The 20,926-nt window shown below is 36.7% G+C and overlaps 2 protein-coding genes and 1 pseudogene across 3 annotated transcripts; 1 reads left to right on the top strand and 2 right to left on the bottom strand.

Annotated features, from left to right (window-relative positions):
- Positions 1 to 4,733: 4,733 nt before the first annotated feature.
- Positions 4,734 to 5,213, top strand: LOC143566871 (early nodulin-like protein 12). The gene has a single exon (XM_077053446.1). It carries the CDS (start codon positions 4,734 to 4,736, stop codon positions 5,211 to 5,213), a length of 480 nt encoding a protein of 159 aa, XP_076909561.1.
- A 422-nt stretch (positions 5,214 to 5,635) lies between these two features.
- Positions 5,636 to 12,263, bottom strand: LOC143566874 (protein disulfide-isomerase 5-3-like). Its single transcript, XM_077053449.1, has 14 exons — positions 12,223 to 12,263; positions 11,997 to 12,087; positions 9,511 to 9,605; positions 9,217 to 9,274; positions 8,887 to 9,074; positions 8,748 to 8,805; positions 8,544 to 8,659; positions 8,407 to 8,466; positions 7,306 to 7,375; positions 7,123 to 7,224; positions 6,830 to 7,054; positions 6,514 to 6,663; positions 6,345 to 6,422; positions 5,636 to 5,713 (listed from the first exon to the last, which is right to left on the bottom strand). The coding sequence occupies exons 1-14, from the start codon at positions 12,261 to 12,263 to the stop codon at positions 5,636 to 5,638; spliced, it is 1,410 nt and encodes a 469-aa protein (XP_076909564.1).
- Positions 12,264 to 13,743: 1,480 nt separating this feature from the next.
- On the bottom strand, positions 13,744 to 20,172 carry LOC143566870 (uncharacterized; annotated as a pseudogene). The gene is made up of 16 exons (XR_013141302.1): positions 20,074 to 20,172; positions 19,860 to 19,988; positions 19,084 to 19,175; positions 18,890 to 18,986; positions 18,432 to 18,475; positions 17,488 to 17,576; positions 17,307 to 17,398; positions 17,079 to 17,222; positions 16,111 to 16,255; positions 15,935 to 16,011; positions 15,709 to 15,780; positions 15,147 to 15,194; positions 14,952 to 15,079; positions 14,708 to 14,864; positions 13,898 to 14,100; positions 13,744 to 13,805 (listed from the first exon to the last, which is right to left on the bottom strand). The product of XR_013141302.1 is annotated as an uncharacterized LOC143566870 (transcript).
- Between the last annotated feature and the right edge of the window lie 754 nt (positions 20,173 to 20,926).

Below are 20,926 nucleotides of genomic sequence, written 5' to 3'. Positions count from 1 at the left end.
CAACTAAGGAAGGGCATTACCATTAACGGCGAGAGAAACCGACTCCAGGTGAGTTCTAGCCCCATTTCCTAGTTATGTTTTCGGGGCTGTGTGCATACTCCTATGTGGCAGTTAAAATGCTTATCCTAAGTGATAGGTATATGATACGTATATGATCGTGCATTGAATGTTATTACTATATGATAGTTATGTGAATGAATGTGTATGTAAATATTATATACATAAGACAAGTAAAGTATGCGCTTACGATAGGGACCAGACCCTCATAATATCTGAGATGATAGGGACCAGACCCTCCTAATATCTAAGATGATAGGGACCAGACCCTTATAATATCTGAGATGATAGAGACCAGACCCTTATAATATCTGAGATGTTAGGGACCAGACCCTTATAATATCTGAGATGTTTAAGATAGAATAGCTTATGGTATACCATAGGGTTTTATGAAAGAAAGTATGAAAGTACATATGCATGTATATAAAGTATGTGTGAAAGAAGTAATAGCAAAGTAAGGTAAGAATACGTATCTTCGGACGCGTATGAGTAAGGATAGGAATGTATTGTATGTTAAATTGATTAACTAGAACTCACTCAGCGTAGATGACTTTTAGTATGCACGCAGGCAGATAGGTTGAGGCAGCTGGCTTGAGGAGGGACACATGGCACGAGCTAAAGAGACTGGCATCTATGAAGAAGTGTCAAGACTATTTTATGTTATGTTATGAAAAGACAATTTGTATGATAAGACAGAAAAATGAATGTTTGTAATGTGATGTTTGAAGTTTTAAATTATTCCGCGAAAGTTTAAATTAACTCTGATTTTAGAACTGTGTTTATGGGTAAATCCAACACCAAAGTAGGGTTACCGGGAACGGGGCCTTACACGAACAAACCCCCAAAGCTTCTCCGAATGGAAGATTACCCATCGTGGGCGGATAAATTTGAAACATATGTCCAAGCTTTGAACTATAAAACGTGGACTGCGGTGGAAGAGGAGTACATTATTCCTAAAAATGAGAATGGAAGCAACTATTGTTTGTCACAAATCGAGGAGCGTGACAAGGCTTCATTCTTAAAGGAAAAGAAAATGTTGAATCTGTTTCAGCAAGCTATCAAGGCTGAAATCTTCTAGGTTCTATAGCATAATGGTTCATGTTACTCGATCTGGCAGGCTTTATTGAAAAAGGATTGAGGCAATCCCGACATGAGGAAGAGAAAAATGGCTCTACTCAAGAAAGAGTTTGATATTTTCACACTGGTGAAGGGAGATCCTTTGCTCAATTGGTTGAGCGTTACTGTCTTCTTGTCAATGAGATGAAAAGACTTGAAATTGACAAGCCAGAGTACGAGTATATAGATAAACTTGTTGATGCATTACCAGAAGAATGAGGCACATTCATTATGATACAGCAATCAAATCCAACTGCTATTGCTCACCTCAATCTTGCAATGTTTATCGAGAAGCTCGAAGCACATGAACTAGAGTTGAGGAAGAAATAGAAGATGAAATCTACTGCGGTTTCTCAAGACATAGGACTCTACTACAAGAGTTCTCAATCAGTAGTATCTTCCAGTCTTAAGATACCAACCGCTTTCTGTGCTGAACAAACAGGACAGGCCTTTGTAACAAATGTCCCCACTACTCCACAATACAGTAGTAGCTATTCTGGCACTGTTCCTGTATCTCAAGCATCAACTTTAAACACACAAGCATCGAATCCTGATGTTCTCCAATGCAATATCGCTTTGAATTTGAAGAATACGAGAGGCCTAACCACTGAATCTGTCAAAGAACATATGGCTTTTCTGGGATCGGTCTTGGAGTCATATGAATGTTTGGTTGCTGAGAGGATAGGCAACTATAACATGACTAAGGAAGATTACGACCAAATAGATCCAGAAGAAATGGAGATGATTGACATTAGATGGTGTATGGCAAGTGTAATCTGTAGAGCCCAACGTTTCAAAGAGATTACCAGGAAAAAAGTGTTGGATGGTTCAACTTCGAAGCATGGCTTTGATAAATCAAAGGTTACATGTTTCAGATGCAAGGAGAAAGGTCACTTCAAGCAGGAGTGTACAAGAAAGATTATGGATGATAACAGGGAAAATCCTTTTGGTAGGGACTACTACAAGCAGGCCATATATCATCGTCCCACACAGAGCGAGACTGAAACATCCAGAGGCAAGAAACCTACTGAAGCGTCCACGTCACAACTGAAAGCTGCTACAGCTCAAATGAATGAAGGTTTCAACTGGAACTCCGTATTTCAAGCGAATGTGGCAAAAGTAGTTGATTCTGGTGAACAGGTTGAAAAGGTGGAAAAGGTAGAGGAAAAGGTCATGGTTGATGAGGACAAGGTTGTGATGGTTGAGAATGAGGATAAAGGTTTGAAAAATGATATGAATGAGGTGTTTGTTACTGGGACAAACAATGTGAGGAGGATGATCAAGTTGTTTTTGATCAAGTAGATCAAGACGATGAGCTTCCACAAACTTATGACAAAATTCATATGGTTCCCTCTGATTACCTTACTTCTTTATTTCCCTTGACATTATTGAGAGTTTTGTAGGGTGGTTCAATGACGAGGAAGTACCACACGGTAAGATTGACTTTGGAGAAGAAGATGTGGAGAAACCAACTACTGTGGAGGAACAAATTGCTGTGGAGGAGTTAATGGAGGTAGCTGAAGAAAAGGTTCAAGAGGAACTTGTTGAAGGAAAAGTTGAAGAGATAACAGATGAAGATTCTGAGATATCGAATGAAGAAAGCTTACCAACAGAACATGCATTCATGGCCAACCAGGTAACTCTAAACTCTAATGTGTGTGAAAAATGCGAGTTACCGTGTGATGAATGTGAATTCAAAGATCTAGAAATTAGAGAATTAAAAAAACATTATGATAATGTTTTGTTGGATCTTAAATATGTAAAAGAGGCATATGCTAAACTACAAATGTGTGAAAAGAAGCTTTGGGGGGAAAATCCTACAAGATGAAAAGACCATCTTGATGCTTAAGCACATGGTTGAAGATAAGCAAATAGCCATCAATAGACTTATTGATGAGAATGCAGTTCTCAAACTTGAGCTACAAACGCTCAAGATTGAGACCGAAAGAGTAAACTTGAAACTTGTTAGTTACGCTGCCTCATCATATATTCTTGATCATATCATGCCTAGAAGCTCTTCAAAAACTGAGGATGATGTGACTAAGAACATAAAATAAAATGCGGATTATCATGCTGCCCCATCACCCATGTGGAACGCTTATGTTCCTAAGAAACCGAAAGGTTTCAAAAAGGCGTTGAATGTGGAAGTCAAAACTCCACTTCATGATACCACAATGTTCGTTGATGAAGATATTGTTGCTTCTAAAAATATTGAAAATGAAAGTTCAGGTTGTGATGGTTCAACCGGGATTAAGGTTGCTGAGTCTGTTTTAACCTAGGAACCGGTTAAAGTTCATGTGTCGGAAAAAGAGAATGTTGTTGAGTCAAAGAGATTTGCTAAAACCAGTTTTTACCATAAGCAATCTCATTGTGTTAACAAACCGACATTGATTAAAAACTTCTGAGTCCGAGAAGAAGGCTGTTTTTAGAAAGCAATCAAACCAAGAATTCTATCGTTTAAAATCCGAGCATGAAAGTGCTGAAACAACACCTCAGATCACTAAGTTCATTGATAGGAGGCGATGTTTCAACTACACTAAAGTCGGGCATGTATTTTTTGCTTGTCCCAATAGATTCAGGCATGATCACGCTCAGCCTCAGAAGTTTGTTTCCAAGACATGTGGACTTGGTCATGTGGAAAAACCATCGATTGTTTTAAAATTCGAGCATGTTTGGATTTTGAAATGTGAAGAGACTGTAAAGAGTGGGTGTGAGAGAAAAGAAAGTGTTAAAACTCCACCATCCACTTTTTACATCAAGAAACAAAGTGTCGGTCAGAACTGGGTGGCAAAAGTCGTGTCAAAAGAAAAATCACCGATATCTGATTCACATTTATCAAATTGTGATCTATTGTCTAGTGAATCAGATATAGACGATGTAAGAATGTTGTTTAAGAAATTTAAGCAACCTAAGACCAAGAAGGCTTGGGTTTCCTTGTTTCACTATACCGTTTGTTGATTGTGAAGGGGCTTCCAAGATCCCACGACTCATGTTGGATTATAGATAGTGGAGCCTCAAGGCACATGACGGGTACCCTTCACTTACTCGAAAATGTTAGATCTTTCGAGGAGGGTATGTCGGTTTCACTGGAAATCAAGGAGGACAAATAGTGGGTGAGGGAATGTTTTAGTCAAAAATTGACAATTGTAATTTCGTAACCAAATTAGTAATCGGGACTAGGTGCTTGTATAAAGTGAAAGTAAAAGTACTTGAACATAAGGATTTGTTGCGAGGAAAAAACCTGTTATCCTTAAGATAACAAGCAAAAAACCTGTTTTGACCGTTTATATTTATACTATAAATTTATTATTTTTTTAAATGTTGCAACCGGATTGAAACAATCACAAATCGGACGTATAAATTTAAATTTTAAATTATTCGTGTTAAACGGTGACAAGCTTTGCGACCGAATTTAAGCAGTGACCATACATACTAGTTTGTAAGGAATTTAAACAGTTGGTAATTTTGTGGCCTTTATATCCGTCGCTAATTAGTAGCTAAATTAATATGCTTTCTACCATTACTAATCCCATTGTATGCTACTGCAGCTTCTAATTGAAATGTTTTGGGGTTTATATACAGTATTTAGCTACAAGGCAAATGAGGATTCAGTGCTTCAAGTAATCGAGCCCGACTACAAAAACTGTAGCTCGGCTTCACCCATCGCAAAATATAGCGACGGTCACACATTAATCACATTAAACCAATCCGGCCCTCATTATTTCATCAGCGGCGTTGTAGATCACTGCAAACACAACGAAAAACTAGTAATCGTTGTGCTGGCAGACCGAAGCAACCACACTTCCAGCCCTCCATCTGCATCTCCACCAGCTTTGCCGCCAGCTCCCACCAGTGAACAATTTGCCTCACCTCCACCCGCCCCGAGTGCACCAGAACCCGACCTCAATCCTGCCCCGGCTCCAGCCCATTCGGATGAAAACCCTCCACCATCTCCCACTCCAAATGGTGCATCTTCAATGGTTGTGAATTTCTTTTCCTTTTTTGGAGCATTTGTTGGTTTTGTTATTTTCAATTTTTGAGTTTGTTAATTCGTTTGTTATCTAAACACTTGGTCAAATAAGTTCGATTATATCGCACGCGTGTGTAGTGTTTATTTGCATATTATATATGTATGTTAACAATGTTTGTAAGTGAAGCAATTCAAGAAGATACGTATATTTACAGTCCAAGAAGAACACTTCAAAAGTGTAGTGCATTGAACATATATATATAAAATGAATGAATGAATGAATGAATGAATGAATGAATGAATGAATGGAAAAATAACTGTCATAACTGTCAATCTAAGTGGTGAGTGTAACCATTTTGTTGCATGATCTAGGTCAGGACTAATGGCAAACTACTAAAGTCCTTGACCTGACACTAGGTAGGTTTCTATGATAAAAATGTCTAGAAAAATCAGACTTTTAATTTATCAAACTCGTAGACACCAGGGTTTGAGCTAATAATTTTTCCCAAGATCAATTTTTTTTGCGAGTTTACACGTGTTGTAAAGAATCGAATCCAATATTCCAGCAACCTGAAAGTGGTACACAAGTAAAAAATAAAACAAATAAGGCAATGTGTAAAATAGCATATATATATATATATATATATAGGAATCAGTTCTTTTTGGAACCAAAAATATATGATAATGCACTTGCAGATAGTGTGCATTGAAGATAATTAAAGTGGCGTTAGAGAGAAAGTGTGCTAGTTAGGTAATCGTCTTATGTACTTATATACCATTTGCAAATGTGTTATGCGGTTCTCGCAATTCTTAAAATATTTTTGGTTATTAAATAATTTTAAAATTCTCGTTTGGCTCGTTTAAAAGGAAAACTCAAAACTCAGTTTGTATAAATTGTAACCAAAATTTTAATATATATAAATTTTGAATTTTGTAGCTTAATGCATTGATGCATTATATGTATGTTACAAACATTACTTTTTTGTTTTTATATAAATCAGTATGTGCAAAACATAAAAGTTAAAAAGAATAAACAAGCCATGAGCTTGCTTCAGCTTTTGATGAACTGAGCTTGAGCTCAACATGATAAATGAGCCAAGCCCGACCCCACCCCGGTTCGGCTCGTTTGCAACCCCTACCCTAATTTTGGCCAATATTGACTCAAAATGTTAAACTGTTTTAGTTTTCACCAAAGACATACCGTGAATACACCACCAATGATGGCACAAAGGTTGGTAATGAAATGGGAAAAGGGCTTCGAGTTTTCAGTTATCAAAACCTGAAAACAAACCAAAGATTAGAATAAAACCAACTACACCCGCCTCCGCCTCATAATAAACGGTAAAAACAAATTTAATTAATTTATAGACCTGCATAGGTGAAAACTCAAGATGAAACTTTGCAGCAGGAATAGAAGGAGCGTGTATCAAACTAGTATGCGCTGTGTACTCATAGTTTTCAATCCACTTCTGTGACACTCCTGCCACCTCTGTTTTCACAACTTGAAGATAATGCTCTATCTGCAGTATACATTCATTTGATTCATAAATTTTTGTAACCGAAAAATACAGACAAAGGCATATATAGGACATGTTATTATAAAAGAGCTCTTAAGGTTAAGCCCTCTTTGTATTTCAACCTTTGCCCATATATATATATATATATAGTAAGTATTCAAGATCTTACTGTAACATTTGCAGGATCTCCTCTTGGATAGGTCACGTAAGTTTGACCATTTAACCTGTTATGGCCTACACCTAGGTACGGTCCTAACCGCTTCATAGCACTCATCATCATTGGAGTAATTGCTGAACCAAAAGAAAAGGTGGAAATAACATGTGACATGTTCATTCGTGAAGCATCAAACGAGTGTGACCGTGAACTTGCTGTAATAACCAGATTTCCAGGAACCTGTACGTGTATATGTCACATAAAAATTAAGGTTTACAATATATGATTTTATGTTCATGCTTAATTACCTTTTTGACCCATACAAATCCTTCAATTCTGCAACCTTCTTGAGGCACATGTTTAACTATAGCATAATTAATTCCAATAGATGATACCAAACTATCCAGTTTCTGAAATGAAATAAATTTCAAATAAAGAATTAGATAGTATATTTCACTAAACACAATTGGGATAAATTTTGGTTTTCTTACCATAACCAAGCTATCGGTATCTCTATCCCCATAATATGTTTCATGAACGTTCATACCGAGATTATTATTCCTGATGCAGCAAAAAATAAGGTGACGTAAAACAATTCGTGGAAATTAAAAGTAAAAAGGGGAAAAAACAAAACTCAAACTAAACAATCTCGTGATTAAACTAGCTAGCAGCAACATGATGAATATAAAATCTTTTCAGAAGCATCGGTCCAAGATAAACGAATTACCAATATCTTGAGGCTCAGAGCTAGCTCGAACTGGCTCGGTTTGTAAACAAGTCGGGCCTAAGCCAAGGGTGGCGACGCAGAAGAAATTTAATAATGAGAACAGAAAGAACAAAATATGTGATTCATGTTTTTGGTTTTAAAATACAAGAAATGGTTAAAATGCAAGGTTTATTCATTCTAAAAAATATATAAACAAAATTTGTTTATTTATAGAACATACACACGTTTAAATCATGTGTAGGCTTGTTTCCTACCCATAACCAACACATGTAGGTAAGCGTTTAAAGATGTAAAAAAATCTTATAAACAATTTAGTTAGAAGTTTATTTTTATGAACATAACATAGGCATTTGTATGTAAGAAGTGAAATTTTTATAAAATATGAACCACAATAGAAAAAGTTAAATGAAGTATGGTTGTTCTTACTGTTCTCGCAATAACTTAGTCTTTTGTAATGAACCACTCCGTACACACACACAATGTTGAAGAAAATTAACCCCTCTTAAAATGACGATCATCCATTCTTTCAGCCCTAGCCCGAGCAAACGGTAGCTCACTCGTTAGCCTGACTGGGTTTGGCTCGCTCGTTAGTTGCCTCGTTGAACATGATTTTGGACTTGTTATGCATTATATTGAACTTCTTTTGCATATTTTTTTAGCAAACTATTGAATGGTAGCTAACTTTAAAGGTGTTTATTAAACTTCTTAAAACCAAGCCGAGCTCGAGCTCGAGCTCAAATTTTCAGCACCGTTTCCAATCTGAGCGGAGCCAGCTTGGTTTAAATTCGAGCCAAGCCTGACTGGGCCCTGGCTTGGCTTGGCTCGTGAACTGCACTAGCCATGTATAACAAGAATGATAATTTACCAAACATCATCGGCGCCCTTACGGTAGATGCGAATTGATGGATACCCTTGTATATGATGCCTGAAACCAGTGGAAGTTAAGTAAAACATAAGATTAAATGAACTATAAACAAGTAAGAATAAAAACTAGATAATCACTTTTGACACAAGTCAGGTTCTTGAGTACAATCAACACATCCAACAATTATACGACCATCATGCTCCGGATTATATCTTTGTCTCATAACTTTGGCCGCTTTCTCCCACGCGGGTCTCTAAAATACAGTACAAAGTTGAATATAAACCAATTAACATAATTAAAAACAACGAACAAAAACCAAAAGATTTTGGTAATAAACATACCAGAAGCCTACTCCAGTGACACCAAGGAGCAAAAAAGTTTACAACCACAATCGGATGCCTGCGTTTGACCGAAGCATAATGAGCTAAAATACAAGTGATCATTTGATGATGACTATTAAAGAGCTATTACTTTACTTACTCATGAATGAGTTTATCAAAATTATGTGAATTTAGTACGAGAGATCCTTCACCATATGTCTCCTCAACCATCTCATCATGCTTAATGCCGTACGTAATTGGCACAACATCAAACTCTTGGGTGCCACTACCTTCTAAGTGTCGGTTGATTGAATATTTGCGAATGGTTTTTGTTATGTTTAGCCTGTTCTGCAAATACAAGAAAAACAATTTCAGGCCTTAAGTGTATATCTAAGATCAAAGGACATTATTTAAACCATAGTTAAGTATTGTTTCACATGTGAAATAATACTTAACTAGCAGTTTATAGGTTACAATGATGTGAACTCACGGTGCCTAAGACATCGCTCACATCCACTGATGCAAACTCACATGATAAGACCGGGAAACTGCATAAAATAATTCAACACATGTCAGAAACAAAAGTAAAGTAAATGATGTTGATTATAATTGTTAGAATATGTATTAGCGTAAGCCATCAGGCTCGTTAGCTAAGCCTGTCACAGTTCTTGGTTCTCTATTTATATATGCGTGTTAAGTATACGTCCTCCGTATTATGCTTATTTCCTATGTACTTAATTAACTTATAAATAGTGAAGATTGTCACAAATGTCATAAACCATACCTGATGTTTAAGTCTATGCGCACGGTGTCTTCAATAGAGCTTTTGTCAATTATGATAGCGGTTGAGGTGCTAATAGTCAGATAACTATGTAACTCCTGCAATATAAAGATGTAATATAATTGATTTGTGTAGGTTCCCGCGGGGCGTCGCTGATCGATACGAGATCCGCACGAGGTCTAGGAGTGCGGAATCCTCCTAGACTCGTTTAATGGTGTAGAAGACGAAGAACACGATTACACACATACAAACACACGAATGGGATAAACACATCTGCAGATCTTTTATATAATAACCGAAACACGAAAACAAAGACACGGCCGACCCGAGGTGAGCTCTACCTCGGGTCGTCCCACACGACTCTCCTTCCTGTTTCTCTCTAGACAATTGAACTACACAAAACACACTCTAACTTTTCTGGATGCTCAACTCTAAACAAGACACACCTATATATAGATACACAACTTCGCGGGCATGGGCTTGGGCCTGTAGGCGAAGTTGTTATAACTTCGCCTAAGGTGAAGTTGTTCTAACTTCGCCTATGGCAGAAGTTGTTACAACTTCGCCTATGGCGAAGTTGTTCTAACTTCGTACTTCGTTTCTGCTGAACAGAATTGCATAGCGACGGTCACAAAATGCACCAACAGACTCCCCTTTGACCGTTGCTCTCAATTCTAACAAACACAAAAGATCATCTGTTACAAAACATGCACCAACAGACTCCCTCTTAACTGATGATCTTTTGTTTGCTCTTCAACCAGCCGTGTCTGAAACTGTCTTGTAGCTTCACAAATCTACCAATCACCCAGCGTCTTCTATATCAGATCTCCCCTTCAGTGTAAGCTTCTCCGACTATATAGATTGAGGTCTTTGAAATGCATGCATCCCCGTGCCTAATTGATCATCTCAACCAATCACGTGAGTCACCAACACGTGAAGCTGGGCTCCCTCCACAACTTCACCAACACGTCGGCATACGATAAGGTTTAATCTTCAACTACTCAACATCAAGTGATCAATTTCATCACAAAACCACCTTGACAGAATCTAACACACATGACCATTAATTAATCCGAAGCATCTTCAATCACCAGGGATAACGATCAAGAACATAAACACTTTAATTCCCGATTAAATCCAACTTGTTCCAGAATTTTCACTTTAATAAATAAGCATCACGTTTCAGGATCCAATTCTCGAACGCCTTGAAAATAACATAAATAATATGCTCTGACCGCAATCCAGTAATGACAAAAACCTTCAGTTCAATTTGACTTTCTTCAGTTGGTCAACCTCGAACAACAACTATTTCATTGCCCACAAACACCCAAATATGTGTCAATATCCAGTTTCAATCAATATCCCATTCACAACCTCAACTCCATATCCAGAGTTGACACGTATTTGTTCACACGTAAGACCAAGAGATAACAAGTTTCACTCGTTGACGGAACAACGTCTTCGGTCTCACAATAATCGTGTACACCTGGCCATACAGACGAAAACTCCAAACAATTTTTTTTTTTTTTTTTAACTTCGCCTAGAGTCAACTTCGCCTAAAAGTCAACTTCGCCCCTCCTTAACTTCGCCTATCCATAACTTCGCCTGTCCATAACATCGCCTGACTGATAACTTCGCCTAAACCCTAAAATTTAAGCGACAACTTCGCCTGAACCCCATAACTTCGCCTGCGGCGGCTGTTCGGCCAAAAACGCATCAGAAACGTGCCAGAAACACCAAAACGCAGATCTCAAACCATAGCATAAGAGCCTAAAGCTCTGATACCACTTGTAGGTTCCCGCGGGGCGTCGCTGATCGATACGAGATCCGCACGAGGTCTAGGAGTGCGGAATCCTCCTAGACTCGTTTAATGGTGTAGAAGACGAAGAACACGATTACACACATACAAACACACGAACAAACACACGAATGGGATAAACACATCTGCAGATCTTTTATATAATAACCGAAACACGAAAACAAAGACACGGCCGACCCGAGGTGAGCTCTACCTCGGGTCGTCCCACACGACTCTCCTTCCTGTTTCTCTCTAGACAATTGAACTACACAAAACACACTCTAACTTTTCTGGATGCCCAACTCTAAACAAGACACACCTATATATAGATACACAACTTCGCGGGCATGGGCTTGGGCCTGTAGGCGAAGTTGTTATAACTTCGCCTAAGGTGAAGTTGTTCTAACTTCGCCTATGGCAGAAGTTGTTACAACTTCGCCTATGGCGAAGTTGTTCTAACTTCGTACTTCGTTTCTGCTGAACAGAATTGCATAGCGACGGTTACAAAATGCACCAACAGACTCCCCTTTGACCGTGTCTCTCAATTCTAACAAACACAAAAGATCATCTGTTACAAAACATGCACCAACAATTTGTGTACAATATGTGCCCATATACATTACAATTGCACGCGACTCACACACAAATATGCATGAAATATATAAAACTTGAACCAGCGAAGGCTTCTTACCATTCCAAACAGAAAGATAATGAAAATGGCGGCTATAATCGAAATCCCGGCACCTGATAATGATGCCTCCGTCAAATCTCTTGGAGTTTTCCTGCATCAAATAAATAAAAACAACAAAATCTCAAAAACATAAGTTATCGGAAAGATCCAGAATATGTGAAAATGGTTATAGGCATGCAACAAATATGATCAACAATCTATGATGACAACAACATATGCTAATTACCTGAAAAAATCTATAGATCTTATCTTGGCTGCAGAAACCATGATTAATCTGGAATGAAAAACCTAAAAGATTGAATTAATTATCAAGCTAGGTGTGGTTTTTGGTATGGAATTTGTGTTGTTTATGGAATGGAGAAACATTCTTACTCATGCCCGGATTTAACTGCATTTTAGTGAATCTGATAAATTACGCCTGAAAATCAGGTTAGCTTTTTTGGGTGGATGGTTTAAAAATTCATAAACTTCTCATGCAAAATTGCTAATTGTTGGGTTTACGCCTTTTCAATTCTTTAGTTCTATTCAAAATAACTAGATCAATCTATAATGGTAGGGAATTTATTAAATACTTTTTACAATTTTTTTTATTATTATTAGGGTGGCGGGGCACACCATGGCAAGCTTCGAACCCATGTAGTAACACGCCCGTCACCTATGTGGGTATGCATGGCTTCAAACCCATGTAGTAAACTAAACCTTTGATCACTTAATTAATTTATGCTTATTTTGTGTTTAATTAAAATTTATTTATTTAAAAACAAAAAAACAAAAGGTTTTAAGGGTACCTGCGAGTAGGTGATGCCACTGATTTTGTGGTTTTTTGGGTATTTGATGATAGAAATAAAATGACAATACAGGATTGCTCATGCATGAGTAGTAAGTACCCTATGAGTGCCCCTCCCCCACCACCCCATATTTTGAGAAAAGCCAAATGAGCCTAAGCCAGGGCCGAGCTCATGTGAAGTACCTTAACCAAGCTAAATCTTATATCAGGCCTAGCTATGCAATGTGAAATTAATACATACAAGTCCAAAAGAGTTTAAAAAACCCTGAAAATGCACAAGGCTAGTTAAGGCTCACTAGCTTAAATGATCCTCCTATACAAGGCTTGAACTCTGGCTCAACCTGTTTCGAGCTTCTTATTGATCTTAGCAAATGAGTAGCTTGACTCGTTTCCACTTCCAATTACATAAAACACTGTGTAAACTGGTTATTCAATTGTATGCCATTAATGTAGTTTACACAAAAATGAGTAACTTAGACAAATGGACAACGGCCTCGTGATTGCATGTTTGGCAATCTTTTTTCTTTTTCTTTTTTTTTTCTTTTGAGCATTAGCAAAGTCAAGCAAGAAGCTAGAATGAAAACATGCATAAAGAACCACCAAGTAGGAATCCTATCCATTTCCGCTAGCTTTTAAAGATGCCAGTCGTCGCTCATTCCACCCAGTTGACCAAGTATCATATCTATACAAAGTTTGGCCTTTAGCCATGTGCGCGTTTCAATGATGATTTAATTCAATTGGTAGTTATGATTGGTGATGAATTGACCAAAGAGTTACAAATATAACAGCTATTTACAAATAATCTCATTATTTCCCAAATACTAATATGAAAGTCAATTTTTTTGTCCACATGCTAAACTAAACAGAATAGCCAAAAACTTTACAAAATAGTGCCAAACAATCAAATAATATGTTGCAACACGCGGCAAAAAAACGGCTCAAAACCTTCCCACAAGACTATCAAGTTATCTTATCACTTGCAGGAAGAATGTCCATCAAAGAGAAATCATGATGAGGGGGGCCTGCAACAGTTCAACATAATCAAAACAACCACAAATTTACCAACAAAGTAAAAACATTCATGTCAATATTGACTTCAAAAACTCAAACTTACCTTCTTGTCCACCAAGAACATAAAACGGGATATTAGCTATTATCTTCGCTTTACCCTCACTCCAGTTGATAGTTCCAGGCTTCTGTAAGGACCCACTTGACGGGCCTCAGTACAGACAAACAAATTGCAGGTTCATTCATTAACCCCAAATAATCACGGGCCCGTTTCCAAACTCTTGCATCAGAGATTCGTGAATGAGCCACCTATAGTCCACATTCATTATAACTCATGTCATGTTTTTTTTTACCGCACAGGCTGTCTTAAAAGTAGGCCTGTAAACGAACCAAACGAACACGAACGAGGGATGTACGTGTTTGTTCTTTTAACAGAACAAACAATCGAGTTGGTACGTGAACAAAACGAACGTGTTAATGTTAATGTTAGTTTGTTAATGGCATAAACGAATGGTTCATGAACATAAACGAATTAATAGAGTTAAAACATATATGAACAAATATAAACAAGCATAACTCAGCAAACACCAATTAAAAGTAACGTGAATATCAGCCTGTTGGGCCTAAAAGATTAATAAAACTAGACTAAATTGTAATGAGCCGAACAATCCAAAAGAACACATAAACTGATAAACAAACATAAAAAAAAAACGTAAACTAACGAAGATAAATGAACGTAAACCACCGAACATTCACGAACATAAATGAACGAACGAGACATGCGCTCATGTTCGTTCGTGTACAAAGTGACCAAAAAGTTTTGTTCATGTTTATTGGATAAACAAACTTCCGGCTGAACGGTTCACTGAACGTTCGGTTTAACAGGCGTACTTAAAAATGAAGAGACAAAACTGACCTTGCCCAGTGACACGCGGGCCCGGGGTAGTAACTCACGATGGTGGGTTGCAATTTTGGCTATTGCGGTTACAACAAAGCAGAGTAGCCGAGATTGTGATGATCTTCTAACAGTTGTGCTATTAGAGCCAAGAACAGAATCTCCTACACCTAGACGGCTTCCCAATAAGGAATATACTAATGATATAAGAAACAAAAATTGAATTTGTATATCTTTTTACATGAATGTAGATTTTGTAACCTACCTCGAGGAAAGGTTTTCATATAGAAGAAGTTCTAGACTCTCAAAAAGTTCGCGAGCTGCATCTTTGTGAGATGCACCGCCCCCTCCATGCTCCCCGATGGCCCAACATAATTGTAATGCCAACTCAGTCTGTTGATTCTAATAGTTATAATAAAACTAACTGGCAGTTTTAGCATATGATGTTAGAACACTTAACCTTTTCTGGACTGTCATAAGCTTCTCCAAGTCTGTCTACTATGGGCTTCTGCAGAAGTAGCAAAAGTTCATCATCATTCGACACAAAACTAATTTTAACAAAATAGTAAAAAAAATATTATTTGAAAAAGGCGTGCTTTGATATTTAATATTTTCTTCACTTTAAAAGGATCCCACGATTATGATAGTAATGAAACTTCAAGATAGGGATGACAATGTGACAGGTACTGGTAATCTCAGTCCCATACCTTACTTGATTGTAAAGCCGTGTTCCTGTCAGATATTAGTCAGACAATTACCCTCCGGGCATCAGATTATATACCCACTAGTTTGTTAAAAATTTCTCGTTGGGAACTTGGGATTTCCAAATTTCTTACTATTTTTACTTTTAAATAACTTTAGATTACTCTATTACCCAAGGACAAAAGAAATAAACAGGAATTTTTTTATAAGGTAAACGGGTATGTATATTTCACTAGCAGGTTCTCATGATCACGAAAAATATGTGTGTGTGTCTGTGTGTGTGAATAGTAATATCAAGGGATAATCCTTAGAAAGAATACCTTCAAAATTGCAACAAACTCTGGTGATTGATGGAATGCAGCCAATATGAAACTTATAAGCCTCTTTCGTACCTATAACAATTTAATAGAAAAAACTAATTATTATCATGCAAAAGGTTATCTAAAAGAAAAGTCGACTCAGACGATAGATTGATGGTGAAGATTGTAAGACATTAATGTTACAAAGTAGATCATTTCATATATCTATTTGAGTGAATTTACTTACTTCATAGGAGAAAATTTTGTCAGGAAATAGCTTGGAGTTTCTGTCAATAACCATGGGGATTAACGCACATTTCAAAGCTGCAAGAATACAAGTACATCAAACATTTTAAATTAAATGATCAGATATAAGGTTATACAGTTATACTTAAGTTTTACATCAAAATATATATGGCATACATTGATTGACATCATGCAATGCTATTGAAAAATACACATCAAGAAGCCTAGGTGCCATTTTGAGTGCTTGTTTTAGTCTATCAGATGGACCAGAAATTGCTGCCTGCAATGCTGCTTCCATTCCGGGAGAAGTCCAATGACGTTGCTGTAAATAAAAAGAAAAAATAAAATACTTCTTTTTGCACCCAATATTAATTTTTAATGTCATTTGTCAAAATAGTTTATTTTTAACACAAGTGAAAAGAGGTAGGGTCGGATTTAATTGGCCCGTCAACATTATGTCCCACTTTTTGAAAATTTAAAAATAATACATTAAAAATTATTACAAAAGATATACTATTAAAATAATAATATGTATAATGTTTGCATAAGTATATTTCTAGGATGTGAAAACATTTGAATAAGGTCTGCATGGGTCGGTATCCATTGGATTTGAGCTCAAACCGAAAAATTCAGTTTTTGAGTTTTTGAAAACCGTTCGGTTTGGTTTTGGTTACCATTTGGACTTGAAAATTTTGGGACAAAAAAAGACTTGACTCAAACATAACGAATTTGGGCCTATATCTTTTTCTTAAAAATTAAATGATGATTATACACTTTCGCTAAAATATTTGGGTTTCACTATTTATTAAGTTCTTATAAACTACATAAAAATGAGAATTCATAAATTCCATCCAATTCGGTTTGTTCGGTTTCAGTTAAACGCAACCGAATTAAAAGTTCGCTTTTTACGAAAACATAACACCAAACCATTGGTTTTATTTGGGTTTGGTTATTTCGGTCTAGTTTTCAGTTACAGGTCAGTTTTCATAACATTCTAGGCGACTTTCAACCAATTTGACTAGCATGATGATATGGCCTTTTGACCCATTTCACTTCATGCAGCTTTGTTTTCCTAACTAACCGTGGGCATAAAGAAATGGACCCATTTCACACAAAAAGGTTAAATTATTATAAGAATACCATACCGCAAGGCCATCATTTTCATCTTTAAGAAGTTCATGAAACAGTGGATCCATAGTGATTGAATTACTATCCTCAGATTCAGAATCTGCACCTGCATCCCCTATTGTTGAACCGGTATATGCTTCATCCATGAGGGCCAACAACATCTGTATCAAGAACCAACGAAGAACCACCATAGTTAACATATGCAAGTGCACACACAATCATAAACACAAAGTTCCACACTGTACCTCTGGAGCTGCACTCTTCTGGATTGTAGCTATGCTGCTACCAATTAGTGGCCCTGAACTCTTTTCCACCTTTTCCAGTGCAACAGTCAACACTAATTAAGATTTTTTAAAAAGGTTAACGTTGCGTTGCATAATTAATATTGAATAATTAGTTTAACTAATTATAAAATATGAATCTTACCTGGTAAGTCAACAAGTGATATAAATAGAGGGAGAAATGACCCAGGTGACATTAAGCCTGGAAACACTTTCAGGAACGGTTTTTCTAATCTGGATGAGAGAAAAAATAATAAAAAAACCAATGCGTGTTATTAACAGAATGTAGCCTTGTAAACTATGCAGTCAATATTGTGCTATAGCGGTTATCAGGCCTCTAGCAGAATATCGGTCAAAATACTGGTCAGAATACCGATAATATAGGCGATATTGACCGATATATCACTGATTTTCCTGATATCAGTATCTTAAGTCTTAATTGTCAATTTTTAGTGTTTAATGTTAGTGTTTTAAGTCTTAATCAGTTCCTACTTGCTACAATTGTTAGTGCTTTGTAAGTTGCCAAAAGTTAATTTGTTAATGCTAGGAGAGTATACTGAATTGTTAAGTGTCAAATTTCTATACATATTAATTCTGCATGATATTAAATTACCGATATCCCACCTCGATAACCAATATCTCAAATATCGGTCCTTGACGGATATCCTATATTTTTCCGCATTAACTGCATAGCTTGAAAACAACAGAACATGAAAGGAGCATTTTCGTGTTCATTTGTTTAACTGTAACTGAACAAACGATAGAGCACGAACAATTAAGCGAACATGGGTTTGTTGTTCGTGTTAGTTCATTTTAACTATTTTAACTGAAAAACGATCAAACATGAGCAATTATTCAAACATGGTTTTCTTCTCCAGTTCACTCGTTAAATAAACAAACAAGTCCGTGTTCATTCGTTAAAAAGGCGAACAAGTTCATGTTCATTTGTTTCACTTTAACCGAAGAACATGAATAGATAAACTAACATGGTTTTCTTGAAAACGGAATGTTGGGTTCATTTGCAGGAATTATGATTTAAGATGTAATCCTAACGACCTTTTACAAACAGCAAAAGTAAGAACCAATTACTTCTCCCCATTCCATGCAATCAACTTAAGCATCAGTGGATAAAACTGTGAGATAAATAAACATATAATTACAGAAATGCACTAATTTTGACGTTATTTTACTAATCTCGTGAAAATAACGTTAAAAGTGGGGGAAGGTTATTCAGGCATCATGTGGTGGCGTTGATAGCCGAAAGACAAGGGCACATGCACCAATCAGCCGGTGTCCCGATGATTGAGTGCTATGTGCCTTATGTCCAAGGCTTGATGCAAAACTACTATCGAGCCGGGGGTCTCATCGGAAGCAGCCTCTCTATCCCTATGGGGTAGAGGTAAGGTTGTCTACATCTTACCCTCCTCAGACCCTACCATAGCATTGCTATTGGTGGGATATACTGAGTACGATGATGATGATGATGATAATTACAGAAATGCGTACTTGAAATAACGTTGTTTAGTTTATGATTGCGGAAAGCATACCTGAGGGAGTAAAGTAGGAAATGTAAGTAAGATTTTCCTCTTGTTGAAGTTCAAAAAATCTAGGGTTGCTTCTGCAACAACAGGATCTGCAAACTCACTGTATTCATCAATATAAAACAGAATGATGTAATTACAATGACAAAGATCAATAAACCACAAGTAAGTTTGAATTGGTTGTGTAATCATGAATATACCGGCTCAAGCATGAACGAAAAAAGGTTCGTAAACTAGGATCAGCATCATGCAGAACAAATTCGCCATAATCAATGAAAAATTGAAGAATAGCCTGAAGCAAATATGCGATTAGGCCTGTCACTTTTATCTAGGGGTGGCAAATGTGACCCATGGGTTGAATGGGTTGTAATAAAATGTATATAATGGGTCAAGCTAAAAAAAAAGAATATAATTGAAACGGGTCAAAACGGGTTGGCATTTCTGGAGTTTTTTTTATTTTATTTTTTTTTTTTTTTATGGAACGAGAAAAATGGAGGAAACTTTTTAGTTTTTTACCTTTTTAGTTTTTGATTTATATTTCGAGTTATGATTTTTTAACTATTTTTTTTTTATTTTTTTAAGGAGGGGTTTTTGAAATGGGTCAAAATGGGTTGAGATTTCAGAAACCCCTCACTAAAATATTCAAAAAAAATTAACTAAAAAAATCATAACTCGAAATATAAATCAAAAAGTAAAAACTAAAAAGTTTCCTCCGTTTTTTTCGTTCCGTTAAAAAAAACACCTAAAGAAAGGTCAACTCGTTTTGACCCATTTCAATCCTTCTACTATTTTAGTTTGACCCATTATATACATTTTATTGCAATCCATTCAACCCACGGGTCACATTTGCCGGCCCTACTTTTAACCATTCCTGTGGGTAAAGATGAACATGTTGCTTTAAATTTAGCTCTTTTGTTTTCTTAGATAGATAGGGGTGTGGAGGAAACGGAATAACCGAAAGAGGTAATTAATTTACCAATAAGAGAAGTCCGGAAGAGGAGGTGGAGTGCACAGAGCGTTGGAAGATCTTATTGAGCTGAGGATAAACCCTAGCAATCAAATTCTCAGAGTTTTCACTTTTACACAGCTCAATTAGCTTCCGAACCTGCAATCACAATCAATCATGTTATTATTATTATTATTATTATACGGAATTCAGAAATAAAAATAAATTAGTAGAAGGTTGTTACGGAATTGAGAAGAGATGAATCTGAAGCAGGATCGTTGGAGAAATTGGAGTCTCGGGCACTTGAAGATAGTGTTCGTAGATGGATTTCCCAGTCTGCCATTGTTCCCCCAAACCAAACCAAACCAGAATGTTTATTTCTCAATAATATAAAAGGGCTTTTATGTACAAGGTGCTAAATACAAATTTCATAACTAATGAATTTGTGACTGCACAAACTAGTTCGGTCCGACCAACAAAACTCAAAATGAGTTTATGATCGATTTTGGTTCGGATTCAATCGGTTTCTTAACTGTTTTGCGATCGATTTCGATCCGGGTTACGATTAGTTTTTGTCTGTTTTTTTAACAATGTGGTCGTCTTTTGAAAATGAGTAGTTAAGATAGAATTGAACTTTCAATATTGTTTCCATAATGTAGAGATCCAGAAACATACCATACATTTTTTCCTAATATGGTAGTTGCGGCCTAGCCTTCTCCACCTTCTACCTTAGGCTGGTTTTGGTTCGGTTAATCGGTTTCGGTAGTGAAAAGACAAACCGGTTTTAATCGATTCTAAACCAATTTCTTCATAATCGGTTTCAACCCGATTCAGTTTTGGTTAGATTTTCGGGTCAAGTCGGTTAACCGGTTTGCTCTCTACTTGTGGCTTGGTGATTTGTGTTTCGTTAACTCCAACTGCGTTAAGGTATATGTTCAAGGGGTGTTTCTCGGGTTCTTCGGGTTTCAAATTTTAAACTTTGACTCGAAACCCAACCCAAATCGTTCACAGTTGTAAGGCCCCTAACCCGGTGACCCTACTTTAGCGTCGGATTTACTCATAAACACAGTTCTTCAAATCAGAGTTTATTAAAACTT

This window comes from Bidens hawaiensis, unplaced genomic scaffold (genome assembly GCF_021521415.1).
Source record: "Bidens hawaiensis isolate Kalapana, Puna unplaced genomic scaffold, B.hawaiensis_p1.1 tig00023057_1, whole genome shotgun sequence".
Taxonomy (NCBI): Eukaryota; Viridiplantae; Streptophyta; class Magnoliopsida; order Asterales; family Asteraceae; genus Bidens; species Bidens hawaiensis.
The sequence above is the reverse complement of the archived record's forward strand: the minus strand, read 5'-3'. Positions and strand labels throughout refer to the sequence as shown.

Bases quoted from the DNA above. Each gene is read 5' to 3' on its own strand.
- LOC143566871 (XM_077053446.1), top strand. From the start codon at position 4,734: ATGTTTTGGGGTTTATATACAGTATTTAGCTACAAGGCAAATGAGGAT.
- LOC143566874 (XM_077053449.1), bottom strand. From the start codon at position 12,263: ATGGTTTCTGCAGCCAAGATAAGATCTATAGATTTTTTCAG. The intron at 12,088-12,222 runs GTAATTAGCATA...TATTTGATGCAG, and splicing joins AGATCTATAGATTTTTTCAG to GAAAACTCCAAGAGATTTGA. The intron at 8,806-8,886 runs GTAAGTAAAGTA...GGTCAAACGCAG, and splicing joins TTTGATAAACTCATTCATGA to GCATCCGATTGTGGTTGTAA.